Below are 18,899 nucleotides of genomic sequence, written 5' to 3'. Positions count from 1 at the left end.
TACACGGTAAATGCACCAGCAACGCAAAACCAATCATTTTCGAGTGGTCGTCGCTTTAACCGCGCAAGATTTACGACCAGACTGTCCGCTCGTTCCACCGAATAAGATTGATTCTAAGCTTATTGGCTTTCCAACAAAATCCATGTCCATCCACTCGACAAACTCCCCCATCTCCCCACGCACGCACACGTGCACAATCATTCCAACAAAATATTCCCTCAAATTTCTCTCACCACTCTTCTCCACTTTCCATTGCTTCTTCGATATAATTATGGCGAATGCCTCGTACTCGCGTGTTGCCAGATGGAAAACCACGAAAGAGAAGCAATTTTCATTTTAATATTGTAATATCTGCTATACAGTACATGTACTATATAAATATGCACATTGTTGTACAGAAACACGTAATAAACTTCTTTATATACCGGGTGGCACGTAAAGCAAGGCTCAAATTTTAACAATATTTTCATCATTGATTTTCTCCAGAAAATTCCAAATAAATTTCTCTCACCACTCTTCTCCACTTTCCATTGCTTCTTCGATATAATTATGGCGAATGCCTCGTACTCGCGTGTTGCCAGATGGAAAACCACGAAAGAGAAACAATTTCCATTTTAATATATTGTAATATCTGCTATACAGTGTATGTACTATATAAATATACATACTGTTGTACAAAGACACATACTAAATTTCTTAATATACCGGGTGGCACGAGAAACAAGGTTAAAATTTCAAAACTATACTCATCATTGATTTACTCGAGAAAATTCCAAATAAATTTTCATCCAGTGAAAAGGGTGTTGTGTTTTTCTTTAGGGTGCCACGAGAATCATTATATCTTGGTAATAATGTAATGGAAGTAGAAACAGAGGTGGATGTGTCTGTGGTATTGGAAGGGAAGAAAGGAAGAATAACGGCAATAAAGAGCCGAACACGCTGTGCGAGCGAGCGACTCGGTTGCTCTGTGTCTTTCTGTCCGTCGTTTATTTTGATTATCGCCGCGTATTTCAAGACGCACCACCGTACGAGGAACCTCCTCCTCTCTCTCTCTCTCTCTCTCTCTCTCTCTGACTACCAAATGCCAAATACCAAGCGACGCGAGATTTTAACGATGAAATACGCCAAAAGACACCAACGACACACTCGTGCACCGTTACACATATTTTCCCCTTGATTCCTCTCCTGGCCAATAGCAAAGCAAAACCATTCCGTGTTCATTCCAGTGTATAACGTATAAAAAAAACTCGCTATGGAAGATGTATTTTTTTTTTTTCAAAGAAAAAAGAGTGTTACTGCTCTATATAATGTGGCAAATTCAGTCGACACGTGTCTCTCTCTCTCTCTCTCTCTCTCTCTCTCTCTCTCTCTCTCTCTCTCTCTCTCTCTCTCTCTCTCTCTCTCTCTCTCTCTCTCTCTCTCTCTCTCTCTCTCTCTCTCTCTCTCTCTCTCTCTGTGTGTGTACGCGTACGAGAGGGATGAGAAAGGACGTGTGACCTTTAGGGTCACGCTAATCCGCATGGCCTGACCTTTCCAGTCACAGTCTACGGGAGAGCCATTGTTGCAGGTTATTCGAGGCCCTGCTACTACTGAAATAGCCTCCAATGTGCTCGCCAAACGCGCCCTGTTATCCTATCTGGACAGACTCCGACGCGTCATTTTTCACAATCTCCCCCCCCCCCCCCCCGCCCCCACCCTCCCACTCCCGCGATCGACAAACTATATAAGGACGAACTTATAAAAATATTGCAGACGCACGAAACTCGGAATCTACGCTCAAACTTCAAGTTTCTCTCATCATCCAACGAAACACACTCGTAGAATTTTATCGTAGAGAATATTCGGAGATTCTTTGTTATTTTATAATTATATTAGAGTTTTCCTTGCGAATCACCAACTCCATCCTGTATTCATCCTTGCAAAATCTCGCTTTCCTTCCTACTTGGGTGACTAAAAATAGCTACGTTTTTTAAGACGTGGTATTTTTTTATCCTAGAAATTGCCTTCGCCAAACATTATCATCCTGTGTAGTGCAGAGGTCATTTGTTTCAATTAACAGGATTTTTCTCCTCTTCGACCCTTTTTCTATATAACGTATATCAATTATGGTTTTATGAATGGAATTTATCACGCGGTTAATGGAAATTTTAACGAGGAGAGTATTTATAATCTAGCTCGAGAATTAAGGGCTGAATTTTTATATTTACAAGCGTATTAATAACTGGTACGTATAATTGTACGAGACAGTTGGATATAGATTGGGTTAATAGTGAAAGGTTTTCGTAATAATAGAATTTTTGGGTCTTCAGGGTCTTTCCTAAAAATCACTAGGCACTCGTGATAATCAACCAAATAATATTTGCATTATTTAATTTTTCTTTTGATATTTACAATTGTATAAATAACTGGTAATTGTATAGAATTGTACGTGACAGTTGGTTAAAGACTGGGTTATAACGCGGGTTAAAAGTTTTTCGTAATAATAGAATTTTTCAGTCTTCCCTAAGCATAAGTGTTGGGCACTCGTGCATGGTAACGATCGAAGCAACGAAACAGCGTTTGCATCATTTCATCTTTCTTCCTCGTGGCAGTCCCATGCTATCTCGATCGTTTTGTAACTGAAAATTCTCGTCATTAGACATCGTCTCCTGGTCGTTAAAGTTCAAGCTCGAAAAGCAGCGGAGATTTCATCTTTTCTACGCTTCCCTTCCCTCCACAATATCGCGAGGAAGAATCTCGCGCTGCAACACAATGAGAGACGCTCGATCCAATACATCAATTCTGACGGGTCCATTTTTACATTATATATACCAAATTCTCAGATTCTTCTCAATTCCCTATATAATGGGCACCTTCGAGAGGTCCATAAGTCGAATTGCTCGACAAATATTTTCACGCTCCAACCATTCACCATATATGTATATATATATATGATCAAGTACTCCTTGGAAAATGCAAATCCATTGTGTGAAAATTCTTATAAATGTTACACACTAAACTTGACGAAATTCACTCCTAATCGTTGTAGGAATGTATATAGTACTACTTTAGCTGGAGAAAGCATTAAAGAGAGTCACTAAAATTCTTAAAAAATTTTCTTCGGAAAATACAAATCCATTGTGAACATTTCGAAATGACCCACCCGAGCTTGAAAAGATTCAAACTGTAATCTTTATATACTGCAAGGTATCTAAAAAATTATAATCATGCTGAAATTTCTTAGAAGGGATAATCCCTAGGGGACAATTTTTATGTCATTATTTAATCTTGCAGAGAGAGAGAGAGAGAGAGAGAGAGAAATTAATAGTTATTTTAATTATAGAGCCTCGACGATTGATGATTATGTTAATAATTGGGACTAATATTTTAGAAAATCATACTATATATACAGAAATTATTTTTGTTACTATGAAGTAACTATGTATTTTCGACTAGAATATTTTGAATTAATTTAACAGAGATAAATGGAAAGAGAAAAAGTAGTATATATATATATATATATAGTAGTCTGATAAAGTATGAATCAGCTGTTTCCTGACGTAAATCAGAGTGTGCATAGACAAAGAGAGTTTTCCCTCGAGCAGAAACTATATACCTGTCCACGACTAAACTTCCCACAGTGTGGTCCCTCTTTAAACGCAGCACCAGAGGGCACATCCATCACCCCAATAGCACAAATATCCTCGGGACATCCTGCACACGTTCATTGGACATGCCGAGAATGTCCTCCGAACATCTTGTGCTATCAGGGCATTTTCATCTTCAACGGATTGCCACGCGACTGCAAATTCTCCATACTCTTACGTGAAAAATATTATATTGCAAAAATTCAACTATTATATTCAAACTCAATTCTTAATACTCTCACGTGGAAAACATTATATTGAAAAAACCCAATAAAAATGCTAAATTTATTTAAGGTGAAATTGATATTACTCATTATATACGTACAAAGGTGGCTAAATAAATAAAAAACGAAACCTTACTCGATACAATGTTCATATAAATAATACGTAAAAATAATTATAGAAAAAAAAGTGATTTATAAAAATGTCCAATTTTATCATTTTTACACCTTTCAACGATTTTCGAATTTATCGCTTTCTATCAAAAAAGAATATAACGACTTGAAAAAATGGTGATTTTTCAAAACGAAGAGAATTTTTTTATACAAAAATCAAGATATACATTCTATAGAATATAATAAATTAAGCGCTTTATAAAAAATCTCATAAAAATTGGTTATATATTTTAAGATACAGCATTTCAAACTTAATAAAGAAACAATTATTTCCAACTGGAAAAATATTGACAACATAAAAATGCACAAATTATTCCTTTCGCATCCAAACTTTAATCCAGCATTTCCTGCTCGTCCACAAATTCCGAATCATTCTGTATACCACCACTTGTAGAGAGCATTGAATAAAGTGACGAAAAGGCTTTGTCCCATCGACAGCGATCGTTTATCCCGTGATTAATCACTATCGTCCACGAGATCTATGCCGTCAGAAAAAAAATACCCCCTCCCCCCTTCACTTTGTTACATAAAGGATCGCGCGCTGTACATGGAACAAATGCTCGGCAAACATTAGGCAAGTTTTATTCACCGATTTACTCGATAGAATCCGGAGCTCCGATTTTCGACAAGGATTAATGACCGGTAGTGGCGAAATAAAAAAGATAGCGGGGAGAAAAGTCATTGGGAATTTGTGCGACAATAGCGGGAGATTGGCCCTAACCCCTGTATGGAAAAAAAAGCGGCTGTGGCCGCGCGCGCGCGCGCCTATCGCTCGGCTGTCCCACTGAAAAGAAGAAGAAGAAGCGTGCGAGTAATTGACTATTCTACTCGAATATCCCGACTAGGAAAAATACGCAATCCCCACACGTGCAAGCTGTGCCACTTAATTGAATCACTCCAAAGGATTCCATTCGACGCTCTTTGCAAAAAAGGGCTCGCCCCCCCCCTCCCCCAAACGTAGTGTTCAACCAATCTTTTCTAGACTATAGTTTAAACATTTGAGTAATCCGCCCCCCCCCCCCGCCCCTCTTTCTTTAGTTTTTTTCAGGAGAATATAAACAGATTTTCAAAATGTTTTTTTTATATATACTTTTTCTATTTATTTTTTTTTTTTGTGTTTGGTTTAAACTTTCTTCCAGACCTTTCAAATGTTCACTGTTTTATCGTTGCGTTGCGCAATTTACTTCCGTCTTTAGACTTTCGGTATTCCTTTCGACTGCAGGCAAAAAAAGGGTCGTCCCCTCCCTTCTACTCATCACCCTTTCTCAGACTATAGTTTAAATGTAAGAGCAAACCTTTCTTCCCAACTCCTTTTCTTTACTTTCTTCTTAGTTTTTCTCGACAGAACATAAATTTCCAAAAAGTTCTCCATTTATCCATATACTTTTTCTTCTCTTGATTTTTGTTTTTTTATTATTGGTATAAACTACTTTCTTCTCGACTGGTCGAATGTTCACCGTTTTATTTTTGTGTCGCACAATTTACTTTTGCTCATAAACTTTCGCGACAATATTTGTTCGGTAAAAATGACCGTGAATTAATGTAGCAAGTACGGCACATGTCGCTAATTGTTCGACTAGTTTACTCGTACGTATGTGTAGTTGAATTTCACGTGACAAGAAAAATTGAAATTTACCTATATTCACTGTAAAATCTAATTGCAGACAGGTGAATGATCAAACAAATTGACGATACGCCCTCTCCCTTCCAAGTAAACAAATTGTTGTTTCGCACACATTTGTTGCATAATCGATCATTTCGTAGATGTATTTCTGCTGTGGATTAATTAAGACGGAACACCCTGCATATACATAAAATCTGTACACCAAGAGACGGAATAAAAATTATTCGATTCAAATAAATCTTGCATCGAATAATGACGAATAAATATTTGACCTAATCTTAACAAATATTATTTGAAGAAAATATTTATACGCAAATATTCAATGCAATATTTATCCCAATCAAATAATTTTTATTCTTTCAGTATCATAAATCCTACCCTGTAGTATATATATATATATAACAATTGCCAATTTTCTGAAACAGAAATTCGTGCGGATTAAAACCGGCGCAGCCCATTTTCATATTTAAACTCTTCGATATTAACGGCGTAATTGTGTAGGAGAAATGTTGGAAAGGATTCTGACTGATTAGGCAAATGGCACGAGTAAATGAGCGAAGATGGGGGAGAGAGAAATATTCAAGTGCAATTCTGCAGGAAACACTTATGACGAAGGAAGCGAGCGTCGGAGTACGAATTTATTGCGAAAAGCGATCTCCGATCTGCCAGACGAAATTCCAGGATAATCCGCCGAGCGTATAATTTGCAAAAGGGGGATAAAGTGGCCTGATACTAGATTCACCACTGGAATTTTCTCTCTTTTACTCTGCCACATAACCCAAAGTTACCATTAAAATCATACAGATGCTTGTATAAAAAAAAATTACAAACCTCTCAGCAACGCTTCATTCGTTTTCACGAAACATTTTCTTCTTGCACGTACAACAATTACTATTCGTGTATTTTGGAGAAAAACATTTCAACGCTGGTTTGTTCAAGAGCTTTTAAGAAAGAGTATTTTTCTTTTAGTTTTCCATTCGATGCTTGTGGTAAAAAAAATATTGCGTAAACATACAAAAGAACCAAAGTTAAAATTTACTTATGGAACGAGGCTGCGTAGCACGATAAATTGTAAGATAAACGAGTCGCGGAAAAAATTTTAATCAATTATAGAGACATTTTTTTTTTTTTTTTTTTTTTTTGTAAAAAACAGAGTAATTCGTTTGGAATATAAAAATAAAACATAAGAAAAACGTGGATGTAGTAATGAGTATAAAATCGTGGGAGGGAAAAACAACTGGGAATAGGGATTTTATCTAGTTGCGGAGCTTACATATAATAGTTTCCATCTGAAAAATGGCAGATGCGAGGATGGTGCAATTCGTTCAGAGAAATTAATAAAAAGATGAATTTCTCGTGTTTTTTTTTTAACTCGATTGAATCTACGATTACATCTTTCAAAATTATTTATATGCGAAAAATAAAAATTGACAAAGTGCATCTTTGCGGTGCTCTTATTTTTCACCACCAAATGTCATATACATATATATGTTAGCTCTGGTAGAAGCCCAATAGAGAGGAATACTCTGAAGAGAGTTGAGAATTGCAGAAACAAAGGAAGAGCTGACTGTTCGGTCTGTCGGGGCCAGACAATCTTATTATTTCTACAGCTTCGCTATTTTTGTCTACAGCAAATGCATGCATCGACTATATGTACTATTCCCTTTCGAGTTATTTCTAGCCTGATTGAGGAATATGTCGAATGCATCGGTATTATAAATGGATCAAACATTCTTTGATTCGTTGGAGAAGAAATTTTCAATAATTATTTAACAATCTTTCTTCAAACCTCTCAACGACTCTTCGTCTTTATATGATAAGAGGAACGATTCAAATTTAAATTGAAAATACATATTAAAACCCTGAATTTCTTCGAGTACACTTTTCAATTAAAACCGAAGTCTTATTATTACTTTACGAATATTTTATACAGACCTCTTTTTAGCAATCAATTTGTACATGTTTACCAGCTTATTTAGAACTGATTTATTATGAAAAATTCTTTATATAACGGAAATAATAGCGTATTCCTTGAATTTTAATTATTTGACTCGCGAGTTTATCTTCTATACCTGGAATGAAACGTAAACAATAACAACGTCAATGGAGACGTCGCGCCATTCATGATTCGGCCGAGCGCGTTCAAACTTGAGCGAGTTGCACAGATGTTTTATGATTTCTATAGATAAGAACATGGTGCGATTGTTTGTATAATTTTTCTTAAAATTTAAATCTGCAGTTTTCAGTACGATAGCATAAAACTTGAGCTAATTACGCGTGTAGCCCGATCAGGTATACAATGTCTCTGAAACGTCTTGTTGTTTTCTGGCGCGGTCAGCATATCAAATATCGCGTCTGACACGACGTTGTAACTTGTATTTAAGCTAAATGGTTAAACACACCGAGTTAGTTTTACCAGAAGAAACTCCAACTAACCCTGCAGGGCCCACACTTGATACAACATTCAACTCTGAAGCCGCTTTAAGCTAGATATTAAAGTTGTATACTAACAATGTTGTATTATCATGCTAGTTTTTATTAAAATTATGTCTGGAACCTACCTTTCTTGGTCACATTGTCAATTAAATACAGCAATCATATTCAAATATATAATTTGTTTAAAATTTCTTTTACATTAACTCTTATATAACATTATCTACTAGCTTCCAAACCGTATAAATATTAAATTATTTCAATTGGACAAATTCAGTGTATATAAATTGAAATTATCTATAAATTAGTGTGATTAAATTTATAAAGAAATTGAAAATATTAATTAAAAAAACAAAAACTGATATTGAAGAAAATATAAGTAATACAAATTCTCCAATTATTGGAGGATCAGCGTGAAGATAAGGATCTGTATAATCAGAGTAGATAACTGCCAATGTTATGAGATTTTGTTTTAACTACATTTCATATGAAATTTCGCCGAGTTCATCCAGACCCAGCGTGTTATATAAGGGTTAAAAAATTTATTAAAATCAAGCAAAAAGCATTCGTGTTTCTCCTTCCTGTGTGCTATTTAGCTCTCGTGTGTACAGCCCCCGAAGGTTAAGCGAGTTTTTTTTTATCTATCCGTTCGCCCTACTTATCGACGATTGCATAAACTCTCACCGGACCAGGTTATACCTCCCACTAAACTTAATTTATTACTCAACGATCATCTCCGCAACTGGTGTCGTGGAATGAGGATGTCCTCTCGATACACTTCTATGGCTTTTTTACACCACATATACACGCTCTCATAAAAAAATTACCCCCCCCCCCCCTCCGCCCCTTGATAAATTGTGCCCAAACTCCTCATTCCACCCAAACCACCACAGAGATATTTTCTTATTTACGCGCAAACTTATTCGCCTCTTATTAGTATGCTCGATTAATCCTAACAGCTCTTAAATTTCTATGTATTCTGCTGAACGAACAAAACATAACAGAGAATCTCTCGTCTTTCCAATGAATATATTCATGAATGCCTTATACAGCATTATTGCAAGAAGAAGAGGAAGAAAGAAATACTTTTATGGGCTTTCCACGAATGCACTGGTACTAAAAACGCAAAGAAGCGTAGTGATTCTGCTGAGAGAACCAAAACAATGGCTGTTACGCGGATAAAATATAAAAACTCGGTTTGTTGGACGCAGACAAATGTAATACTAATGAGCAATCATAATCCGTTTTTATTTCGTTCAAGGAGAGCTTTCTTTGATTCGTTTAATAAAGTGGGAGAAAATAATAAGTATAGACACAAAGGAAGAAAATTAGTTTTTTTTTTTTTTTTTTTTTTTTATGGTGTTATACATTTATTAAATAGGGATGGTTACAGCTTCAGGCTCCAATGCTTGTCCTGGCTTGCTCTGAAAAGGGGGGAAAACAGAACGACGACGGGGGTAACGTAAACACTTGTTGAATAGGAGACACTTATGGCTCTCTGGCTATGGCTTTATAAAACACCAACGGAATTTTCAATGTACATATAGAAAAGTTTTATTTAATATATTCACTAGTCTATTAATGGACGCGTAGCTCGTGTTTGCAAACTCCACAATTTTCTTGTTCATCAACGATGCCTTGTAATCACAAATTCTATAAACTTCTTTCATAAAGATACAAATTAAATGAATAATAACTTGCATAAATAGAATCTTAAAGAGTTAAATGTTTCAAGCTGTGCTACACCCAACTATAATGATTGACGGATTAAAGTTATGTAAGAATATTGCAGGAAATATTTGAGACTTGATGAAAAAGAAAACTAATTTGGAAAAGTGGGAGTTTACGCGTTTCGTTATTTTAGTTTGAAAGGAGCTGGATGTTGGCGGAGGAAAAGTTTATCGGCAAAAGTAGGTTAAAGCGCACGAGCACGGACACCTGAAAGCTGCTGGGGAAGTCCCGGGAATATTCGGGAGCTGTGCACACACTTGCGAGCTTTTACGGGAAGCAAGGGGAAAAAAGTTAACGAATGTGGCGGGAAACATCACTTACCTATGAGTCGAAGTGAATAAGCGGTTCTCGGATGATTGGCCTCTGCAATTTGGTACTTTCAGGAGGTCACCGCTCGACAGGTGGTGTGCATAATCTCGACAATTCCAGGAATAGCCAGTTCGATCGTCCTCTTTGCTGACAGTTTGGTGGTGATGCCTCCTTCCATCATTGCTCGTGTCACTTCCCGCCCCACCTCCCCCCTCGGACAAGTGCCGAATCAATGGTCGTCTCATTTCTTACGAAATTAAAGCAATATTCCTCTTCCCGCCTTTTTTACTCTACCTCAAACCTTCCCGAAAAAGTCGCCTTGCCCAAAAATCCTATCGAAATTCTTTCAAACATTATTTCTTTTGCTCAGAGCCGATCAGATCTGCACGTTAATTAAAAAATATTTGAAAATTGAACGACCGTTGATCCACCATTTTTTCAAAAATACTCCGATCAATGAAACCGCATGCGATTCTATTAAGATTATCTTAATTCGTATGAGACTTGACGAGATTTTTGAAAATTTTCCCACGATATTCGAGCATTGGCAGGGTTTTAACGAAAGCTTATTTTTTTCGAGAGTTTACGCGAGGATTTGTTAAGGTAGGGAGACGACGTAATCGCGGCACGGCTCTTCGGAGACTGTACGAATACATCTCGGAATATTTACTTGCTTCTGTTCCAAATACTCTAACCGCACCGCACTTGCTGCCAGTGGCCATCGCACAAAACGTCCCGCCAAACTTTTCATGGGAAGTCAGAACGTCACTACAGGGAGCTTACTTGCCAGCTAATGGTACACCCAAGTCTACTACGCGCAGCACAATGGCGTCCTAATAGCGTCTCTGCGCATGCGCAAGCCCAATTTGGCGGGTAAAATCCAACGTTGCCAGACTAGCGAAAGTGCGTCACCCTCCCCCTCAGCGCCACCTATGACGCCGATAATTTTTTACCACCAAAAGGTAACTTTATCTCCACTTCCTGTCGTTTATATTTCGTTATCTAAATTTAAATAATTCTTCTATCCTTAATAAAATAACTTTTAATTTTCCTCCTATTTTAATAAAAGCCCTAGTTTTTTTATCTTCCTAGTAAACTTTCAACATTTCACGGGTCTTTTATTTGATTACCGACTCGTGAAAACTTTAAAATAAAGCGCGGTATTTTCAAACTACAAAATTGTGCGAAAGTCGTAAAAAATTAAAACAATTCTATCATGTTTTCATTTCGACATCACCCGTTTGACATTTAATTTAGTCGTAACCAGTTTTACTCTTGAAAAATTGTAAAACTACAAAGTTATAAAGCTGGTTATTGAAGCTATAAAGGTAGAAACTATTTTAACAATCGCTTTAAATAGATGAAAGCATCAACAGCTTTTACAGATATGATGGATCGAACGGATGCCCAGCTATTTCCTGACAGCAGCTATTAGTCAATGATATGAACGCGTATCGATTTACGACGGAAAATGTTATGTGCATGCTTCTAAAATAAAATGATGCGCTGCACGTAAAAAAAAAAGACATAAATTACGAGATGCTCGAAAACATTAGTGGTAATTCTGAATTAACAATGTGGTGAGACGTGTTATTTTCTTGTCTCCCTTCAATAATTTAAGGGGAGAAAGAGAGAATGTTTTGACTGACAAGACGGCTATACTTAAGAAAGTAAATAAAAGGTACGCTCGCAAGGTTAAAAAGAGAAAGAACTATCAACAATCGCGTTACGCGAAACAATCCTTGAGAGGAATGAGCTGAGATCACTCAAGTCCATACAGAATACATACACAAATACTGAGAGAAGATGATTACACCATCTAACAATATACACTGACTCATCTCTAAAAAGCAATCGCAATGTCATCGAGGTATTAAAAGCTAAATAGGATTCTATCTCTTACCATTAAACGTTTCAGGACAATAATATAGAAACGATTAGATTACAAAACGATAAAATACGATTTAACGAGGTGCACCGAAATTATAAGTGACTTAAATTCACGTTGAAACAAAGAGATCTTTTACAATGACATTGAGCTAATAATGTTAATAAAAATAAATCCACTTTCAATCACAGAGAGCTTTGTGATTGCATTTTTGTTATCTTATGTTTTAACATTATAGTAACGTGATCGACTGATAGAAAAAATGTCTATTCTTAACCGTAACCAAGTGACTCAGTCTCTGTATGGCTTCCAAACATGTGTCCTGCAGTTCGACTAACATACATTCATACACTATCTATTCTTAACAAATCAATTCGCTGCTTCTCTTCCCCATTCCAAATCTTTTAATCACTCTATCTTATCACTGCTTGATTCGAAAGCATCAAAACTTTAGAGTTTAAACATAGAAAAAAAAGCAAATTAAAATATGGTCAGAGAAGAGGGTTGCTATAAGACCATGGCGTCGCGCAATAAAGCAAATAGTTTATTTGTCGTTTTGCGTATTCATAAAATATATTCATGTAAGGTTCAACGAGACAACATTGACAGAGCTCGCAGCGAAACGCATACAATGATAATAATAAGACTATTGGTAGGTACAAGTAATAAGTAATAAATAAAGAGGCTGTTCTCTCAGAGATTCTAAGAAGTGGTCGCTGCGCGTTCCAACAAAAGTGACAAACGCAGAGAAATGGTAAACACAATTAGTGGCTACAAGCGATGTTGGACAAAGGTCGTTCTTCTCTATTATTTTTTGTCGCTATTTAATAACATAAGCTTATCTCTAGCGGAGAAGAGTCTGTGTTTTCTGTTGGATTTCAAAGGACAAAACAAAATCCTCCGAGGTCACCTACAAACTCGTTATAACGCGTTACAATGCATCGATCAACCAAGGTACAAAGAATAACCGTTCAACATTGACAAGCGTCCTCGATGGATTTTTACCGTTTTCGATGAACCAGCAAAGAATAGAGACGATCGCGCTAATCACTTTGGAGAGATTATATAGAAAAATAGAATTTAATAAGTCGATATTTAATCGACGAAAGAAAAAGAAAAGAAGAAGCGGCACGGCAGCTCCGTTCCGGAAGTAAATATTTCACCAACCGGAAGCGGGCTGAAGAATCCAAGAGAAACGAGGGGAATGTATTTATTTTCAGAAAATTTATAGCACCACGATATCTTATCTTCTCTTACCGACTACGCACGTACAAGCTAATAATTGTATTGCTATGGCAGACATTTCGTACTGGAGCGCACGTTTATCCAGCCCCTGACCACTAAACTTTGCTAATAATAATCGGCAGGAAAAACCGGGGGAAAAGGGCAGGATCGGCTTTCCAAGTGAAACAGGGAGTGGCGACCTGTATACAGTCTATTTACCTATTATGAGTCGGGGGGAAAAGCTTGGCAAAGTAAATCAGCAAACTTTTTTCTCCCTACGCATAATAAAGATCTTTCCGTCCTATCGGATCTTTCATCCGGATACCCCATTTATGCCTGTGTCACAATTTCTTATACCTATAATTAATATCTCACAGATCATAAATGTCGTGTCCGGCCTTCGATCTACGTCAGATAACACGTTTCGTTAAATACGGTTCTATTAAATGTGTATTCGGGTCTAATGATTTCTCTAATAGAATCGATCGTGATGCTTAACAGAGAAGCCATTAGCAGCCTTCGATTTACGCTTGTCCAAACCTTCTTCTTCGAACGTCAAGGGAGAGCGAGAGAGAGAGAGAGAAGTAGAAGGGGAAAGAGGGTGAGGGGGGGGGGGAGTGAAAGAAAAATAAAAAAGTTACTTTCACAAGTGAAGAAAAACTATATACAGGTTATATGTTTGGAAAATAAACGCGCGTTCGATATTTGTCCAATTTCTTGTTGAAAGCAAAACTCTTTGGGAAGGGGATGAGGACGTATAGGGGGAGGGGGGGGGGGGAGGCAGGAGGGAATAGTGGGAGCTACCGTTTGGCTTTGGCAGCTCGCGGGGCTTTTTCGTAGCTGCGGCTATGGCTGCTTATTTAGTCCTTTCTGCTTCTGCTGCTGCTTTTGTTTCTTAAATATTTTGTTTACATTTGTTTTAGTCGTAGGTGCAAGTTTCTTCTAGGTGGCGAGGGTAGCTCGGATATTAGTGAGATTTTCTAGCAGCCGACTTGATTGAGCGTTGTAGCGAGCCGGAAGACCCGCATCCAGGCGAAGAGGCCTCCGGTCGGCACTGATCGGCATCTCGCACGGGTCGATGCTGAAATCGAGCAGCACTTTGGCCTTGATGGTGTTTCCGCGGTCGACTTCCGGTCTGGAGTGGCCGGACCCACGTCGCTCGACGACTTCCTCTCCTTCCGTTGTTGTTGTTGTTGCTGCGGCGAATACTTCATTTTTCCTGCAAAATTTTTCTTCTGTTATATACAATATTTTTAATTTCCTTAAATTACGTTTTCCTTGTTTTCCTTTCTCTTACTTTTTTTTCGTTTGCTTTAATAAATATCAAGGAGAACCGGAAGCGAGCTGGAAATTACTGAATTATGCATAGTGTTACCATGTAACATTCTTTAAGAATTATTACAGAGTAAAATCTTCCCATGTGTGTGTCACTGATCCTTTTTTTCTCTCTTTCTCACGATTTCCTCATTTAGACTATTTCTCATTGTTTCTATATGGCTTCTAGGAAGAGAAGCGAGCACGCGTAATTTACGTAATCTCATTTTATAGCGACGCAACCGTATTAATTGCAAATAGATCAAAGTAATATTTTTCTTTCTTAAAGTGACTTGAATTAATATTTCAATTAATGTCAAGATTTAGAGGATTTTCTATACGTAAACCTCGCGACAACCTTCGCTGTATTTAGCCATACTAAACGTATATTCGGTCATGGCCACTCGTCCATTACGCGCACTTGCAAAATGACTCTCATCTCGACGATACTATACAAAATTTAGATTGATCAACCGTACACGAAACAAACTTTTTCTCATAGCAATTCACTAACATAGAAGCTCGTATCAATACTGCTGTAACAGATTCTTGTGTGTGTGTGTGGAGTAAATAATCAATTTCTAAGACAAACGAAGAGTTTATTGCAAAAAAGAAAAAAACAACAAATAAAAAAAACATTGGAGAATTTTTTTAAAGATTCTCAACAAAAAAGAGAATACTTTCGTTAAAAATATTCAACTCCACAAAAACTTTCAATTATTCATCACACAGAGTTCGTCGAAGATGAGGAAACCCCAAAGAGCAAAGAAAGAACGAAAAAAGTTGAGGAGATTCGGACAAAATTTCTAATAAAAAAAAACCATTTCCTCGAACGAGGTGTGAAATCAAGAGGAAAAAGTTGAAATTACACATAATTTTTACAGTTATTAGCCAAAGAGGAAAAAATAAAAGACGAAGAAGTGGGAAAGAGAAAAATAGTAGAATTGTTGTTTGGGGGATTTCGGTGGGTGTTTTCGTGGGCGTTTGAAACGTCGCGTCGAGTGTCGCGCAGGCGCTTTTATCTATCGGTCAGCTGATTCCCTAGACCTACTTTTAGCTGGTTAGGTTGAAGCTGTGTGCTCTCTGCACTACGGACACATAGACACTAGTGTGTTTACCCAAGTACGTACGTGTGTGTCGGGGAAAGAAAGAGACACGAATTCTCCCCCGTATGCGCGCGCCTGTGTGTGTGTGTTATGTCAACAGCTCTGCTCTCTGTGTGACCCACACACGAAACTTTACAAGAGGATTGAGAAACGCGCTCTATTGTCATCCACGTACACAAGGGAAACACTTGCACTGTCGCGCGACTAAGAAACGCAGAGACAAAAAGTGTCCACTGCCCCGCGCACACACACACACACACATATACCCTACATGAACGCTGGCCTAAATCCCGCCTGAGGCCATTCCAGTACTCCAGGAACCAGAATACCTGGAATAACGTTTACACCGCGCACGAAAAAGCAGAAAAATCTCTAATGCCCCGCGTGTGAAAGTATCAGAAATTCTAATAAAGCCATCGAGCGAGAATTAGGAAGGAAACCTCACTCTCCCCCCCCCCTCCCCCTCCCTCCTACTCTCGTCGATCGAATAAATCAAACGAGTAGCTGAGATTTTCATCGTCGCGCAAAAGTTTTATATTCATCGTCGACCCGAACAAAGACGATGAGATAAGAAAACTGGGGGGGGGGGGGAAGGGTCGTAGGAATAATAATAACAATCTGATTAGGCGGGGAGTAATTAAAGAAATAATTGAAGAGTAAGAGTGCTACTGGTACTTCTTCATACAGGTTGTAGCTATACAAGTAATATATATATATATGTGTGTGTATATACAGGAAGGGAAAAGTCTTATCCAACGGTATTGCAGATAAAGAGAGCGAGCGCGTTTCAGCGTGCGTGCGTGCATGCGTGTACACACACGGGCCGATTATACGCTTAGATCCGAAGAACGCAAGAACTTATCGCGCCAACTTTACAACTCGCCAATTCTCTCGCGCTCTCCTCTAGTTTTATTCCTTATTCTTGAATAAATCGGGGGGGGGGGGGGATGTGTGGTTCGGGAAGAAACCAATTTCCTCTACACACAGTCACGCAATATTTGATGAAAAAGAATAAAGAACAGTTCGATCATCGTTATTTACTCTTCAAAGCTGCGGGAGAACCGCTGAATTTCAACGGATCAATGGCGACGGAAATAATCGCGAATCGGAAAGAAATTGGATGAATTTGAGAGCGAGAGAAGGCAGTGTATCGATTTGGAAAATGAATTAAGTAGAATGGAAGCACGGTTTACTTGGGAAAGAGAGAGAGAGAGAGAGTGATAATAAAAAATGGGGAAGGGGGAGGAAGAAAAATGAGAAACGAGAAAATTTTTGATAGAGTTGACCGTGTCGATAAGGAGTACCAAATGGAACAGACGGATTTTCATCTTAATGAAAGGTTCGCGTGAGTCTGGAAGAGTCCAAGCATCAAGTTAGCAAGCTCTAGCCTCGAACAAAACGAAACTGGCTCGCGCCAGTTGTTTCGCATTGGCTGCCACTCTTTATCCTTTTACTACTGTCACAGTTTCTCTTGTACTTTCCGTTTCTACTGCTCGACGACGGTCGCACTTTTGTCGAGGAACAGTCCACGCGCCCGGAAAACCCACGCGAAAACCCTACTGCTGCTCCACCGAGCCAGCAACATTAATACCATCGACAAAAACAGTAAATAATAGTTTTGGTCGATAAGAAAACACAAAGCTATGTATCTTCGTTGTATAGTAATATATATATATATGTATACTGGACTAAATATCGGCCAACGATAAGGATTCCCTTGAAACGAAAACAAACATTGCCAGCGAGTCTACGTCCACTCGTGTTTTGTTATTATTTTGGTACCTTTCTCGAAGCTAATTTTCATCCTTCTACATAGGCGATGAAACACTTTTTATCGCTCGGTTAAAAAGAAAGAAAATGGAGAAATAGTTTATATAGCTTACCTGGCTGGTGCTCGATGAAGAGGAAGATTGTGGTGCGGCAGACGAAGAAGAAGATGATGAAGAAGCAGCAGAAACAGAGGAAGAGGAGGATGATGAAGATGGAGAAATGGGTGAATGAAGCCGAGTTGGTGGAATCGCTGGTTGAGAGTCGGGTCCTCACTGGCTGGTAGCGCTTCGTATTGTAACTGGCGTCTCGGAGCACACGAGTCGAGGTGCGTTTGGTGGTTGGGAGCAGCTGGGAGGTTGGGAGGATGGGAGCTACCAGGGTGGAGAAGGGGTCAGGTGACAGAAAGAGAGACGGAGGGGGGAGGGGGAGGGAGCAGGGTGCTAGCTGCTACATGCACGTATACGAGTAGAACGTACCTACACGCATTATCCTCTCTCTCTCTCTCTCTCTCTCTCTCTCTCTCTCTCTCTCTCTCTCTCTCGCTCTCTCCCTCTCCATTTTCATTTAGGAAACCCGCAGCGCCGGCGCTGCATCGACCCATCGGCCTCTTACACTCTCCGCATCTACAATATCACACACTTCTACCCGCCTATCCTATCCAACCTTCGCTTCCCTCTTCCTCTCCCCCACCCTCAAAACCCACCCACCACCCCCTTCCCTCTTCCTCCCATCCAAACTAGATCACGATCAAAAATCTCATCCGAATCATTCTTTTCAACTGCTTTGTTGCTCATACGGTTCTTCATCCTCATATAATCCTGTCCTTTTCCATAACCCACCACCACCCCTTTTAGACGTTCTCCAAAACACTGCTGCGTTTACATCCACACCTCTTCAGCAACGACTCTCGTTAAGAAATATAAATAAAAGAAACCTAATTACAGTTACTTTTGCATTTTCCAATGTTTCTCTCTTCAAAGTTTCTATTTATGCAGACAGCTGGCAGTGCAGCTGAATTATATATATATATATATATATGTATAAGAGAAAGAGGAAGAGAGAAGACTGGGCAGGTCCTTACAGCAGCAGTAGTCGATTTTTAGGATTATCCTACTGATTCGATCGACAGTGTATGTAGGCCACGTTTGCAATTTTCTTTCCAAGATTCCCACGGGAATGAAAGCTTTCTCCCTTATATAATAAGTGGAATTCGCTGGCTGTTACTATTTTCCTATCGTAAAAACAGTTGATTGCTCTTTCAATTAACTGTTGTTTTTTTCGGTTATGTGCGAACAGTTCCATTTCCAGCTTCTTATCTGGCTGGCTAATCTATGTCAGATGTAATTTCAAATGATCGCACACGACTATTGCATAGAGCAAAAATAACTATGATCGAGGTCTCTATGACCTTACCCGTTGACGCGTGAATCCGATTAGCGTCACATTATTATTCTTGCATCGTACCGTTAAGGTCTAGTC

General features: G+C 38.5%; 2 protein-coding genes across 2 annotated transcripts in view; both read right to left on the bottom strand.

Moving 5' to 3' along the window:
* The window catches only part of RapGAP1 (Rap GTPase activating protein 1), a 115,274-nt gene extending 104,539 nt beyond the window's left edge, over positions 1-10,735 (bottom strand). The window contains exon 1 of the mRNA XM_066732925.1: positions 10,131-10,735. Within this exon, the coding sequence (XP_066589022.1) occupies positions 10,131-10,363 (233 nt within the window). The 5' untranslated portion in view covers positions 10,364-10,735. The remainder of the gene's footprint in view (positions 1-10,130) is intronic.
* A 1,794-nt stretch (positions 10,736-12,529) lies between these two features.
* LOC136776971 (uncharacterized) lies at positions 12,530-17,845 on the bottom strand. Its single transcript, XM_066732937.1, has 2 exons — positions 17,534-17,845; positions 12,530-14,449 (listed from the first exon to the last, which is right to left on the bottom strand). Exon 2 carries the CDS (start codon positions 14,442-14,444, stop codon positions 14,211-14,213), a length of 234 nt encoding a protein of 77 aa, XP_066589034.1. The 5' UTR covers positions 14,445-14,449; positions 17,534-17,845; the 3' UTR covers positions 12,530-14,210.
* Between the last annotated feature and the right edge of the window lie 1,054 nt (positions 17,846-18,899).

This window comes from Prorops nasuta, unplaced genomic scaffold, assembly GCF_024137725.1.
Source record: "Prorops nasuta isolate Cenicafe-Biocafe unplaced genomic scaffold, Cenicafe_Pnas_1.2 PNAS00010, whole genome shotgun sequence".
Classification (NCBI taxonomy): Eukaryota; Metazoa; Arthropoda; class Insecta; order Hymenoptera; family Bethylidae; genus Prorops; species Prorops nasuta.
Note: the sequence above shows the minus strand (reverse complement) of the source record. Positions and strands in the feature narration are given on the sequence as shown.